The 12,457-nt window shown below is 48.6% G+C and overlaps 1 protein-coding gene across 1 annotated transcript in view; it reads left to right on the top strand.

Annotated features, from left to right (window-relative positions):
- LOC125431097 (centromere protein F-like) overlaps positions 1–12,457 on the top strand; it is a 46,948-nt gene that overhangs the window by 25,044 nt on the left and 9,447 nt on the right. The window contains exon 7 of the mRNA XM_048493740.1: positions 11,104–11,212. Coding sequence (XP_048349697.1) covers positions 11,104–11,212 — 109 coding nt within the window. The remainder of the gene's footprint in view (positions 1–11,103; positions 11,213–12,457) is intronic.

Here is a 12,457-nt window from a genome sequence, read left to right on the forward strand (position 1 = left end):
CATTCCGGGGGCATTCCAGGGCAGGGTGGGGGCGTGAAAGGGGCATAGGGTGCACACGTGCCCCAGGTGCAGTTTCCCCTCACTCTGCCCCTGGCACTAGGTTTTTAAAAGGTTCGCTATCACTGTGCTAGACGGAGCAGAGCTTGTTGCTGGAGTTCCTCTAAAGAGAAGCGAATGAGCTTGGCAGAACATGGGTTGGGATAAACTTTGCCAGAAGTGAGATGCTTGTCGTGAATGGAGGATGTGAGCCCCAGGATATGTAACTTGGATGGCCTAACTCTCAGGTTGGCTAGTTTGGAGGGGATGTGGCAAAATGTGCAATTGTGATTGTACAATGTACGCCATCCAAAATTTCATAGTTCTCTGTAAAGAAACTGGATGTCCTTCAGAGTCCCCTTTGACCCTCATCTGTGACAGAGCAAGGTATAAAAACCGTCCTACTGGACCAAACTGATGGTCCATCTAGTTCAGACCAATATCCTGTTTCCCATCTCATACCTGTTGTCCCATAGTAACCAGCCAGATGCTCTGGAACAGTTTAGTGGCAGGGTAGAGAGGTTTGGGTTGCCATTCTCCAGGTGGGATCTGGAGATCTCTAGGAATTACAGCTGATCTCCTGACAACATAGATCAGTTCCCTTTGTGAAAATGGCAGCTTTGGAGGTGGGCTCTATGGCATTATTGTTATTATTAAGTGTTGAATTTAATATGCTGCCCCTCCATTTCAGGGCTTGGGTTGACTCACATCATATATATCAGTGGTGGCGAACCTATGGCATGGGTGCCAGAGGTGGCACTCAGAGCCCTCTCTGTGGGCATGCGCAAACATGTGGGGGGAAATCGCCCCACACACATCTGGGCTGGCCTAGGGTAGTGATTGTTGCCTGATATTAAGGTATACTGCTTTTGACCATGGGGGTTCCATTTAGTCAGCACAGCTAATAGGCATGGGCCTGTCCTCCATGAAGACCTTCTGTGACAACGGAACCCTCTGAAGGCCTGAGGTGTAAGAACCTGGCAAGCCCTTTGATAGGGTTGTCAACCTCCAGGCGGTGCCTGGATATCTGCTATTTCTGTTGATCTCTAGACGATGAAGATCCGTTCCCCTGGGGAAAATGGCTGCTTTTTGGAGGGTGGCCTCTTGGTCATTATGCCCTGCTAAAGTCACTCCTCTCCCCAAACCCTGCGTCCTTCAGGCTCCACTGCCAAAATCTTCCCAGAGCTGGCAACCCTGCCTACTGAGAACATAAGAACTAGCCTGCTGGATCAGACCAGAGTCCATCTAGTCCAGCACTCTGCTACTCGCAGTGGCCCACCAGGTGCCTTTGGGAGCTCACATGCAGGAGGTGAAAGCAATGGCCGCCTGCTGCTGCTGCTCCTGAGCACCTGGTCGGCTAAGGCATTTGCAATCTGAGATCAAGGAGGATCAGGATTGGTAGCCATAGATCGACTTCTCCTCCATAATTCTGTCCAAGCCCTTTTTAAGGCTATCCAGGTTAGTAGCCACCACCACCTCCTGTGGCAGCATATTCCAAAACCAATCACATGTTGTGTGAAGAAGTGTTTCCTTTTATTAGTCCTAATTCTCCACCCCCCCCCCCCCGCATTTTCAATGAATTCCCCCTGGTTCTAGTATTGTGAGAAAGAGAGAAAAATTTCTCTCTGTCAACATTTTCTACCCCATGCATAATTTTATAGACTTCAATCATATCCCCCCTCAGACGTCTCCTCTCTAAACTAAAGAGTCCCAAACGCTGCAGCCTCTCCTCATAAGGAAGGTGCTGGTCTAGCTGGTGATGTCTTTAAAGATGAGAAAGTTAAGAGTGTTATCTAGTCTAGCTGCGGGGGGGGGGGGGGGGCGAAAACTCCCCTCTCCCAAAATCTGCCAACCAAAGCCACTGCCTGACTTCACCTCAGAATACATCTGGCCCGTGCTTTGGCTGGTTTAACTTTTATGATCCCCCACAGCCGTCTCTTTTATCTTTTTCCCTATGCCGGTTTTTACATTTCATTGCAGCCGTGTATTTGCCTGTCGGTTTTTATAGCCAGCCTTTTAATTATTTCTGAATTGGGGTTTTATTAGTCATATTGCTTCTGCGGTCTTTTTGCCTGAGAGGATGGGAAAAGCGGTCGGCCTGTCTACCTCTTGGTGACCCAAATTTACTTGGTACGGCGACCCATCCAGAGCTGGCCCATGGGTTTCTGGTGCCCTAGACAAACTATGATCCTGGCACTCATCTAGTTGAGGATTCCATTTTCTACAGTGGCCAACCAAATACTTTTGAGAAACCCTCACAGGAAGAGTGCAGCTGCCCTTGCTGTGAACCCCAAGCAAGGGGCATTCCGACATATACAGCTTTTGCATACTGAAGTTATGTTCCAGCTTTTGACCACACTCTCCTTCTCCATTAATCTTTTTAATTCCCCCTAGGATTTTTAAAACTCTCTCTAGAAAACATCAGGACATGGTTTACTTGATTAACACGTAAAGTAAAAATACCAATTAACCTGTGACATGGGAGATGCTGTTTCCAAGATCTCTGGGGGATTGGCAGGATATAAATGCAATCTATATATATAAAAAGCAAACCGTGTATTTGTTAGTGATGGTATAACTCAGTAACTGCTGGGCCAATTCCTCTGAAAATTCCCAGCCACTGTAGTCAGCCATGCGAGAGTGTTTTTAGATGTTCACATACCTGAAATTTCACACCTGGCCCAGGTAAAATGCCTATTTCCTGGCGCTCCATGGTGAAAGACATGCATCTGCCTGTGTGTAACTGTCACCCTTAGAATGTTCCTGCAGCTTAGAATGTTCACTTAGATGGCCAGATATGAGCAGTGGAAACAGTACATAGGCAATAACTCGAGTGGAAGTGAAACACATACACATACATACACACGCGGGAGAGGGAAGGGAAGAGAAGTGAGGGAGGGGAGAGAGTGAGGGATGGCATGCAAGGGAGGGAAGGGAGGGGCCCCAGCATCTGGATATGACCCACCCACCCTAGCGGAGGGAGAGGGAAGGGTCAGCCTCTTTTCCTTTCCCATTTCACCACAATAACCCACAGCAACGCGTGGATGGGTACCGCTAGTAAATAAATAAATCTTGGTTTCCAAAATACAGAGAAGAACAGTGGAAGTTAGGTTGGGATCCACTTAGAGGGCTCCATGACCCACTTTTGGGACCTAGCCCTCCGGCTGAGAATCACTGCTGTATCAGAGGGCCCCAGGTATTTCTTGATTGTACTTCTGAATCCCCATTTTGTTAGATGACGAAAATAATACAGAATAATGGAAATCCTTGCCTAGGGCATTGACTTAAATGCTCACCTCCTTCTGCATTCCAGTGCAACTGTACCATTAGTTTGTAAAGGTTTCAATGGTGTTGATTCTCAGCACAGCCGCTTGGCCTTGAGTAGATTCCAGGGCTCGGGCGATGGGCCAGAATCGGCAGCGATTACTCTGGTAGAGGCCTTATCTCACAGAGAGAGATGAGAATGCCGTTCCCATGAGAATGGGACTGGGGAAACCGGGACGGGGATGGGACGGAGAAAGTTATAACCTGTGGTTCTGGCGGGAAGACTTCATTCCTGCCACGTCATGTACGTGAGCTTTCTAAGATGTCTGAATAAACGGTCTTTCAACCAAAAAAGCCTTTTATTTCTGCTCTATGGAATTCCTTACATTGTGGCAGGAATCGCGTTCTTCATTTTACTTCTAAATATCAGTGGACCTCTGGTGTTCCGGCATGCAGAGGTTGAATATTCCTGAAACTGTGGAAGGCACGGTAGCCCCCATAGAGGGCTCCGAACCTTCCCTTCCTGACTTGGAGAACCAGCTGGGAGAACGGTCACCGCTGGTAACTCTCTCCGGCCCCGCCTCATTAACAGTCTTCCCTTATCACTTTGGATGAGTGGACGCTGGAAGCTTGCATCATAATGGAGCGTATGAGTCGCTGGGGCGCTGTCTATGGATCGCGGCGCCTGTGGGATCGATCTCTACCCGCTGCGGTGGATTACAAACCTCAGATGCACCCTGTCTCGAGGAGATGGGTCTGACCACTTTTCATAGCGCAACCCAGGAATCAATAGAACGATTCCTGACCTGCATTTCCGGGATGACGCCCAAGAATCCACAGTGGCAGCAGCACTGGGGCCCTGTCCGCTAACACCGGGACTTTGTCGAAGATCGGGATCGATGATTGGGAGGGGGCCCGTCGACACCCAAACGGCCCTTCAGATCCCTTTAATCGGAGGGGTAGCTGATGGAGGCGCCTGTACCGTGGACTTGAGGTGCTGCTCTCCAGCGAGGAGGAATCGAAGAAAGCCCGCCTCCCATCCGATTTGTTTCCCGGCCGTCAAAGAAAAACTGGAGCGAGGAAGTGGCCCGACCAAGCAGATGCCCAAGAAGCGTAACCGTGAACGCCAACTATGGGAGGAGGGAACGAACAGCTGCAAAGAGGCTGAAAACCTGCAAAGAGACCGTGAACAACAGCAAAGACGTCCAACTTGAACTGACCGAAAGCAAAGACGCGTTGCAACGGCAATATATGCAGGATTTATCGATCCATGATAAGGTCCTGGAACACTCTAGAATGGACCTTGGAACGCCAACGCTAAAGCATTAAGGCCATCCGGACGCAAGGTGAATTGACTGCAGCTATTCAACGGGACGAACTTGACAAACTGGAGCTGGAGAAGGTGCTTTGCACGCCGCATCAAGATGCCTTTGACTCGCAAAGAGAGGGAGTTAGCTGCCTTAGAACAGGAGCTGAAGAAGCAGCGGGGCAGGATGACCCGAAAGCCGCCCGTCGCTACTCCGAAATTAGACGCCACCACTGCCCGCCCTATCACGCTTGGGTCCTGCTACTCGCGCTCCTGCCGCCTCCCAAGGTCCTGCTATTCAACGGGACCAGCGGCCAGCCCCGCAAGGCTTCCACCGATTCTGCTCCTCCCGCCCCACCGCCTCAACCTGGCAACCCAGCCCCAGCGGTTCCAAGGGCCGTGGAGAGGATACTACAGGCCCCGATCCTGCCCGCTGGATGGGACCGCTTAAACTCCTACTTCATTTTGCAACTTCGATGCACATATGGAGGAGTATGATGACTTATATCGATCTGAACGTGAAAAAATACGGGACATCGGGTCTGTCCTGGATGGGGTGGCTGCTGACTGGTTTCTGACCCTTTTGAGCTGCAGGCGGATGATACTGCAGACAGTGGCTGCATTTCTTCAAGCCCTAAGAGCTCGCCTAAGATCCTGACGCTGGAAATGGAAGCCATCCGTAATTTCATAAAAATCTATTCTCAGCAGGGCAAACCGTTCTTTTGCGGGCCAATTTGCTCGTGAGTTCGCGGCGGCGGGCTGCCTCGACTTCCTCCTGAGTGGCCTGAAACCGTGAAGTGTGGGAATACTTCTCTGATGCCATCGACGTAAAACTGGCAGAGAAATGGTGTTTCTCATCCGTATCTCCGCCAGACTATCGCTGAGTGGATCACTAGGATCGCAAGTAGCGGCTCGTTAACCACGCTGCTTAGGGGGCGCCCACGCCTAAACCCGCTACTACGACCACCTTCGCGCACTCAGTTTGCCCAGCCGCTCTCTACCGAACCACCTCTGAACCGCCGACGCTTAGGATTGTGCCTTTATTGCGTAATTGTGACCAGGCCATGCCAACTGCCCGAAAAACAGAAGTCCACCTCCACCCCACCCCACCACCCCTCTGCCAAGCCATCAGAGATCCGTCCCCGCCAACGGGGCTCGTCTAAAGCTGTTACCGAGGGGACCTGAGGAGGGGAAGGGCGGTTTTGTCATCCGCCTTTTACGAATCCTCACCCTGCGGTGGTGAGCAGTGCCCCATTACTGTCTGCTTATTCTGGCCAACCCTGCTGCCACAACGGCCTCCAAAGCCTCAGCCCTCAGAGATTCTGGCTGCTCCCAAGCTTAACGCCTCAAGTGCTGAAGAACTCGGTTTAGACCCCGAGTCCCCTAGCAGCCTCCATACCAGCTTCACAAATGACGGTAGTCCACCTGGAGCCAGGGGTCTGCTCGATTCAAAAAAATCGCAACCTGTTCCCTCTCCTGCGCTTGGGACCATTGGGAGAAGATTAGTTTCATACTTGCTCCAGTGGCCAAACATTCGATTGTCCTGGGCATGCCATGGTTATTGCTACATGAACCAAACATATTTGGAAGGAACGGATTCTAGAATTCACTGATCCTCCTAGGAGAGCATAGGCACTGGAGGGAGAACCCACCATCCAATGATCATAAATCCTTGGTTTCTTCAGGGGTGCACATCGGAATGGCTGTCAGTTCCACAGGCATCCCTCCAGCTTACCAGGAGTTAGCGAGGGTGTTTCAAGAACAGGAATGTGATCACTGGCCTCCTATAGAGACGCACTGGGACTGCAAAATCATATGTTCGGGTCCCCAACCCACCTAAGGGTAGAATTTATCAGATGAGCCCTAACGAGGGAGAAAGAACTCCGTGCCTTCTCTAGATAAAACCTTTGTTTCTCGCGATTTATACGACGGGCTACTAAACATAACGCACCACGCTCCTGTCCTGTTGTAAAGAAAAAGGGACGGTCTTCGGCATTCTTAAAACTGACATCGGTGATTAAATGTTGTTTCCATGTCCAAATACCCTTTACCCTTAATCAAGGACCTCTTAGATGCATTGGGCAAGGGACGGATTTTTACTAAGTTGGATTTGAGAGAAGCATACTACAGAGTCAGAATTGCAGAGGGCTACGAGCATTTGACAGCATTTAACATACCAAATTCCAGTATGAATAATTTAATTATGCCATTCAGGTTGGCTGGGGCACCTAGCGACTCATGGCCCCTCATCAATGAAGTTTTGCATGATTTATTATATAAAGGAGTAGTTGTGTACTTAGATGATGTTTTAATTTATTCACAAACCATGGAGGAGCATGAGGCTTTGGTTCGTAAGTATTACAACGCTGTCGACAACCTTCTTTCTCGAAACTGTCTAAGTGCTGCTTTCATCAATCCTCCATAGACTATTTGGGCTACAGGATCTCATCCATAAGCAAATGGATCCTGCAAAGATTGAAGCAGTCCTAAATGCCTCAACCTATGAGCTACAATCTTTCCTAGGGTTTGCTAATTTTAGACTTTATACCCCGCTTTTGCTGAATTGACCCTTCCACTCACAGACCTGTCACCACCAAGGGTAAAGACTCACAAGCTGCCAAGCCCGGGCTCCTCCCTTGGTCTCAGGAAGTCGCCAACAGCCTTCCAGCTTTTGAAATGCGGCTTTTACTACCGAGCCTGTCTTAAAACACCCCAACCCAGACCTTCCTTTTCGGCAGTCCGCTTGGATGCTTCGACAAGGCAGCCATGAGCCTGCAGAGAAATAAAGATGGTGTGCTTGTTCCGTGTGCTTATTTATCCAAAAAAATTCTCCCACAGAACTCAATCTGGACCTTAGGGGATAAAGAGACTGCTGCCATCAAGGCAGTGCCAAAGCTTCCACTTGGCCACTGGCTTGAGGGGCCGTTCACCCTTCCAGGTTTGGTCGGATCACAAAGAACTTAGCTCAGCCTCTCCACCCCTAAATAAGTCTGCAAAACAACTACGTTAAATTTCTTCTTTCCCGCTTCACCAACCCATTTTTTCCGGAAACCAACAAACTGGCTGATGCGCTGTCGTTTCTTTCCTGGGAGGGGGGGTGGAGCTGTTATTTAGACATCCTCGCGATTGTCCACTCCTCCTCCCAACTGGGGCTGGCCACTGGAACTCCCAGTCGTCAGCCCTCCATCGCCTGCTCCCAGCCTTGTCTCTCCTTCCTGCAAGGGAACTCGAGGAGGGTCTGCTGCCGCCAGAGTGAAGAAGGCGACTCCCAGCCTGCCTTTTGAATGGTGTTTGGAAACGCAAATTGTTGGTACTGTGTTTCCCCCCTGTTAGCAGCAGGTTCTCAAGCCTGTCATGATGCCCGCCAGCTGGACATTTTGGCTTTCTCAAGACACTGCATTTAGCCCCACACATTCTGGTGGCGCCAGCGCCATAAAGACATTGAGGCTTATATCAAGGGTGCTCTGTTTGTGGAGGCCAAATCCATTCCGTGGGAAAGCCCTATGGACTGTTAAACTCTCCGCCGCCTCCCGTCTCTGGAAGTTATCTCAATGGATTTTATTACGGATTTACCAGAGAGCCAGGTGCCCACAGTCTTGTGGTGGTGGTGGACCCATTCTCCCAACAAGCCCATTTCATCCCCTTGCACCTCCATTCCTTCCAAACCTAAATTGGCGCGACTGTTCATTCAACATATATATCACCTACACTCCTCCCCTCAAGGTGGGTGTCCACCACGGGCCCCAATTCATTTCAAAATTTTGGAAAGCTTTTCCTGGGCTTGTTAGGGCTACCCGGCAGTTGCGCTTCCTACCTACGCCTCAAAGTGACGGTGAGTCAGAACTAACAGAACTCTTGAACAGTATTTACGCGAGCACAACCAACTATCACCAAGACAACTGGTGCGATTTAATTCCGCCATGAATATGCCTATAACAATGCTGTTCATATAGCAGTAACGCCAAAGACCCTCAAATTGTGTCTGGCATCGCCCTTCCTCGCCATTGCCCCAACTCCACCCGGAGGCTTGCATCCTCCAGAATTCCAGCAGTGGATTTCATTTCTGGCTGAGGGGTGGAAAACGGTTCAGACTGCCTTGCAAAACAAGCTAAAGATTCCCAAAAAGTTCCAGGCGGATAAACATCGGTCTTGACTTTCCTTTCATGCAGCAGCTTGGGTCTACTTGTCTACTAAAACCTCAGAGGCGTTACAATTCTCAAAACTCAAGTAAAAGTTCTGTATCCTTTAATTACGAAAGTGATTAATGATGTTACTGCCGTTATTAGATCGCCTGCCTAATTCCACTTTTTAAGTTAACATCCATCCTGTCTTTCATTCCAGTTTGCTCATGAGGCTCCTTCCGATGCCTGGCACGACCCTCCTGAGATACTCCCTCACCGACTATAATTGATGGCCACAAGCATTATGAAATTGACGACCTGGATCCCCTCTGCTTTAATCGCAAACGCTTTGCAATACTTGGTTTCCTGGGTGGGGTATCTCCTCTGGTTATAATCAATGGGTGTATTCCAGAAAATATTGACTTCCTCACTTATTTCTGCTTTCCATCTGTCACCTTCCCGCATGTTTGCCAGGGGATGAAGTGCTCTTAGGGAGGTGCCAGAGGTGTAAAGGTTTCAACGGTGTTGATTCTCAGCACAGCCAGCTGGCCTTGAGTAGATTCCTCCTAGGCTCAAGCGATGTTGGGCCAGAATGCGAGCAGCGACACTCTGGTAGAGGCCTTATCTGTCCCAGAGAGAGATGAGAATGCCGTTCCCATAAGGAGAATGGGACTGGGGAAACCGGGGATGGGATGGGACGGAGAAAGTTATAACCTGTGGTTCTGGCATGGAAGACTTCTCCCAAGTCCTGCCACGCCGCAGTAATGTGAAGCTTCTAAGATGTCTGGAATAAACGGGTCTTTCAACCAAAAAAGCCTTTTATTTCTGCTCTATGGAATTCCTTACATAGTTAACACATACAATATTTACTGACAAGATGCAAGCGTATCATTCCCCCCCCCCCACACGTTAATACACACACAGGTATGCCATCAAAAAAGGAGAAGGGAGATTGCCCTACATTTGCCTGTCCAATTATGTCCACTGATATTTTGTGTGTATTTTGTGTGTATTTTGTGTGCATATATATTTCTAAGGGGTTTACATTTTTTAAAAAAAATTTTCAGTCAGATGTTGCTAGGTTTGTTGGTGTACTTTTTTTGGTTGGAATTCCTTTTTAAAAAGTCTTGGTGCGCATGTGCAAAATGCATGCTGTACTGCATGATAGGGACCTGCTGCAGAAGCATGTGATGTTGTCTTTTCTACCAAGTCGGATCACGGGTTCATCTGGCTCTGTATTGTCTGTCTATTGTGACTGACAGGGGCTCTCCAGGGTCTCAAGCAGAGGGAAGTCTTTCCCAACACCTGGTGTCTGAGATCTTTTTTTGCCTCAAGAGGCCAGCCCTGAGCCTGAACTTGGGACCGACCCTACGATGCAAAACAAGTGCTCTCGCGCCAAGCCACAGTCCCGTTGTTACAAAGTTGTCGCAGGCCACTGTCACATTATTGTACAGCTGCATTGGAGTGAAGGACATGTTAAATTTGGAAGCTTCTTAAAGCCCCATCCTGCATTGCAGATGCGACAGAGGAAAGTATGACAAGCACGCATATACATGTGCAGTGATCAGAGACATATCTTGGGAAAATGTAGTCAGGTGCAAAATCTGAGTTTTCCACTGCCCCGCCCCCCTCCAATATGGGTGGCCACCCCCTCCCCAACCAAACAACTTTTTTTGCACCAGGTCTCAAAGTCAGTGTATGGACCCAGGGGAAAGGAGGAGGAGGAGGAGGAGGGGTATGCGGGGTGATTTTCCCTAAATGACTGTACCCCAGGGACATTCATTCATTCATTCATTCATTCATTCATTCATTCATTCATTCATTCATTCATTCATTCATTCATTTAATTTTAAACTGCCCATCCCTGAAGGGCTCTGGGCTGCTTCAATGGCAGGCCTGCAACAACAATACAACAATAAGGCATAACATTAAACACAGCAGGCTAAAAACAACATTTTACACATAAAAACTAAGGTAATTTAAAACAATTTACAAATCTATGACCATAAAACACAGCAGCAGCAATAATATATGGTGCCTGATCCCAAGGCCGGGAGGGGACAGTACTGATTAGATAGTATATCAGGCGTGCCAATGATGGCACGCAACACAAGGGCATCCTAGAGGGATTTGACCCCATATGTCCCCCTGGATGGTATGCTCCTGGCAGTGATCGCTAAGATGATAACATTTTCTTAATAGTGCTGAATTTTCCTTGTCCAGCGTCTGTTTTATAGTGGGAGTATCAGGGTAGCCTTTTTAAAACTGGGTCCAAAAAATGAATGCGCTCAATGCTCATTGCTAACCTAACCAGACCAGTGGCCCCTGACTTGGCATGTGCACAATCTCAATTCATCTCTTCATTTTCTGAAGCAGGGCCTTTTGGGGACAGAAAGAATGGCCCCTACTGGCAGCTACTATAGCGTGATCTCCTCCCGCTTGGAGCCACCAGCTGTGAAACGGGGCGCAGCCACCAAACTGAAAGGTAAGACCGAGGCAGGGCTGGTTGACCCCTCCCCCCAATTCTACGTCAAAAGCAAATGAAATTATGCTATCGGAATAACGTTGCAGATTTATCCTGGTTGTGTATAGACAGTGACAGTTGGTCATTGTTTCCATGCAAAACCCAATTTGTTTTTTCTTAATTTGTGTTTTATTGTTTCTTCTAAATGTCCAGATACTTAAACCTTAAAAAAAAAAACCTGAGTTAACCTCTACAATAGACAATGTATGTATTTATTTAGCATATTTATATGCCACTGTACTCCTAGAACATAGGACTCAAAGGACCCAATGGAGCTATGAAATGCAGAAGTTATAAGCAAAGAAACAAAAGGGGTTGAAGCCATCTATAGTCTTGGTTTTATGTATTATTTTATGTAATCTATATATTATGATGTTTTTAAATAAACAAACAAACAAATAAATAAATAAATAAAATGTCGAAAATATGATAACCTGCAGGTCCAGGCAATAAAGAAGCTTCTCCCTTCCCAGTCCTAGATCTTCACATCATCTCTAGACAGGGCAGAGTTGGAGCTCTGGAAGTGGAAGAGCCAGCATGGTGTAGTGGTTAAGGTGTCGGACTAGGATCCAAGAAACCCAGGTTCAATCCCCCCTCTGCCATGAAAACTTGCTGGGTAACCTTGGGCCAGTCACACACTTTCCGCCTCAACCCTGGCAAATATTTGGTTGGGAGACCTCCAAGGAATCCGGGGGCTGTGATGTGGAGGCAGGCAATGGCAAACCACCTCTGAACAGTCTCTTGCTTTGAAAACGGGTTGCCTAAAGGCGGCAGGTGTGGGCTGCTGGCAGACTGCTAGAGCCCCAGATGAAGCCGCCATGGTGGGATTCACTGGTTAGCTACCGGTTCGGGAAAACCGGTGCGAACTGGCTGAATCTCACCTCTGCCCTGGCTGTTGTGATGGCAAGGGGAGCAGTGTCTAAGCAAACTCTGAAGCTTAGCACTGAAAGGCATGTTCAACCTCCCTACTTCTTTGCAGTTTCAAGGTTTCATTCAGCATTAACCCCCCTCCCCAAGTGTTCTCATGCACAAGAATTAGAAACCTTCTGTTTAAGAACATAAGAACAAGCCAGCTGGATCAGACCAGAGTCCATCTAGTCCAGCACTCTGCTACTCGCAGTGGCCCACCAGGTGCCTTTGGGAGCTCACATGCAGGATGTGAAAGCAATGGCCTGCTGCGGCTTTTGCTCCCGAGCAGCTGGTCTG

The sequence above is a fragment of the Sphaerodactylus townsendi genome, linkage group LG01 (genome assembly GCF_021028975.2).
Source record: "Sphaerodactylus townsendi isolate TG3544 linkage group LG01, MPM_Stown_v2.3, whole genome shotgun sequence".
Classification (NCBI taxonomy): Eukaryota; Metazoa; Chordata; class Lepidosauria; order Squamata; family Sphaerodactylidae; genus Sphaerodactylus; species Sphaerodactylus townsendi.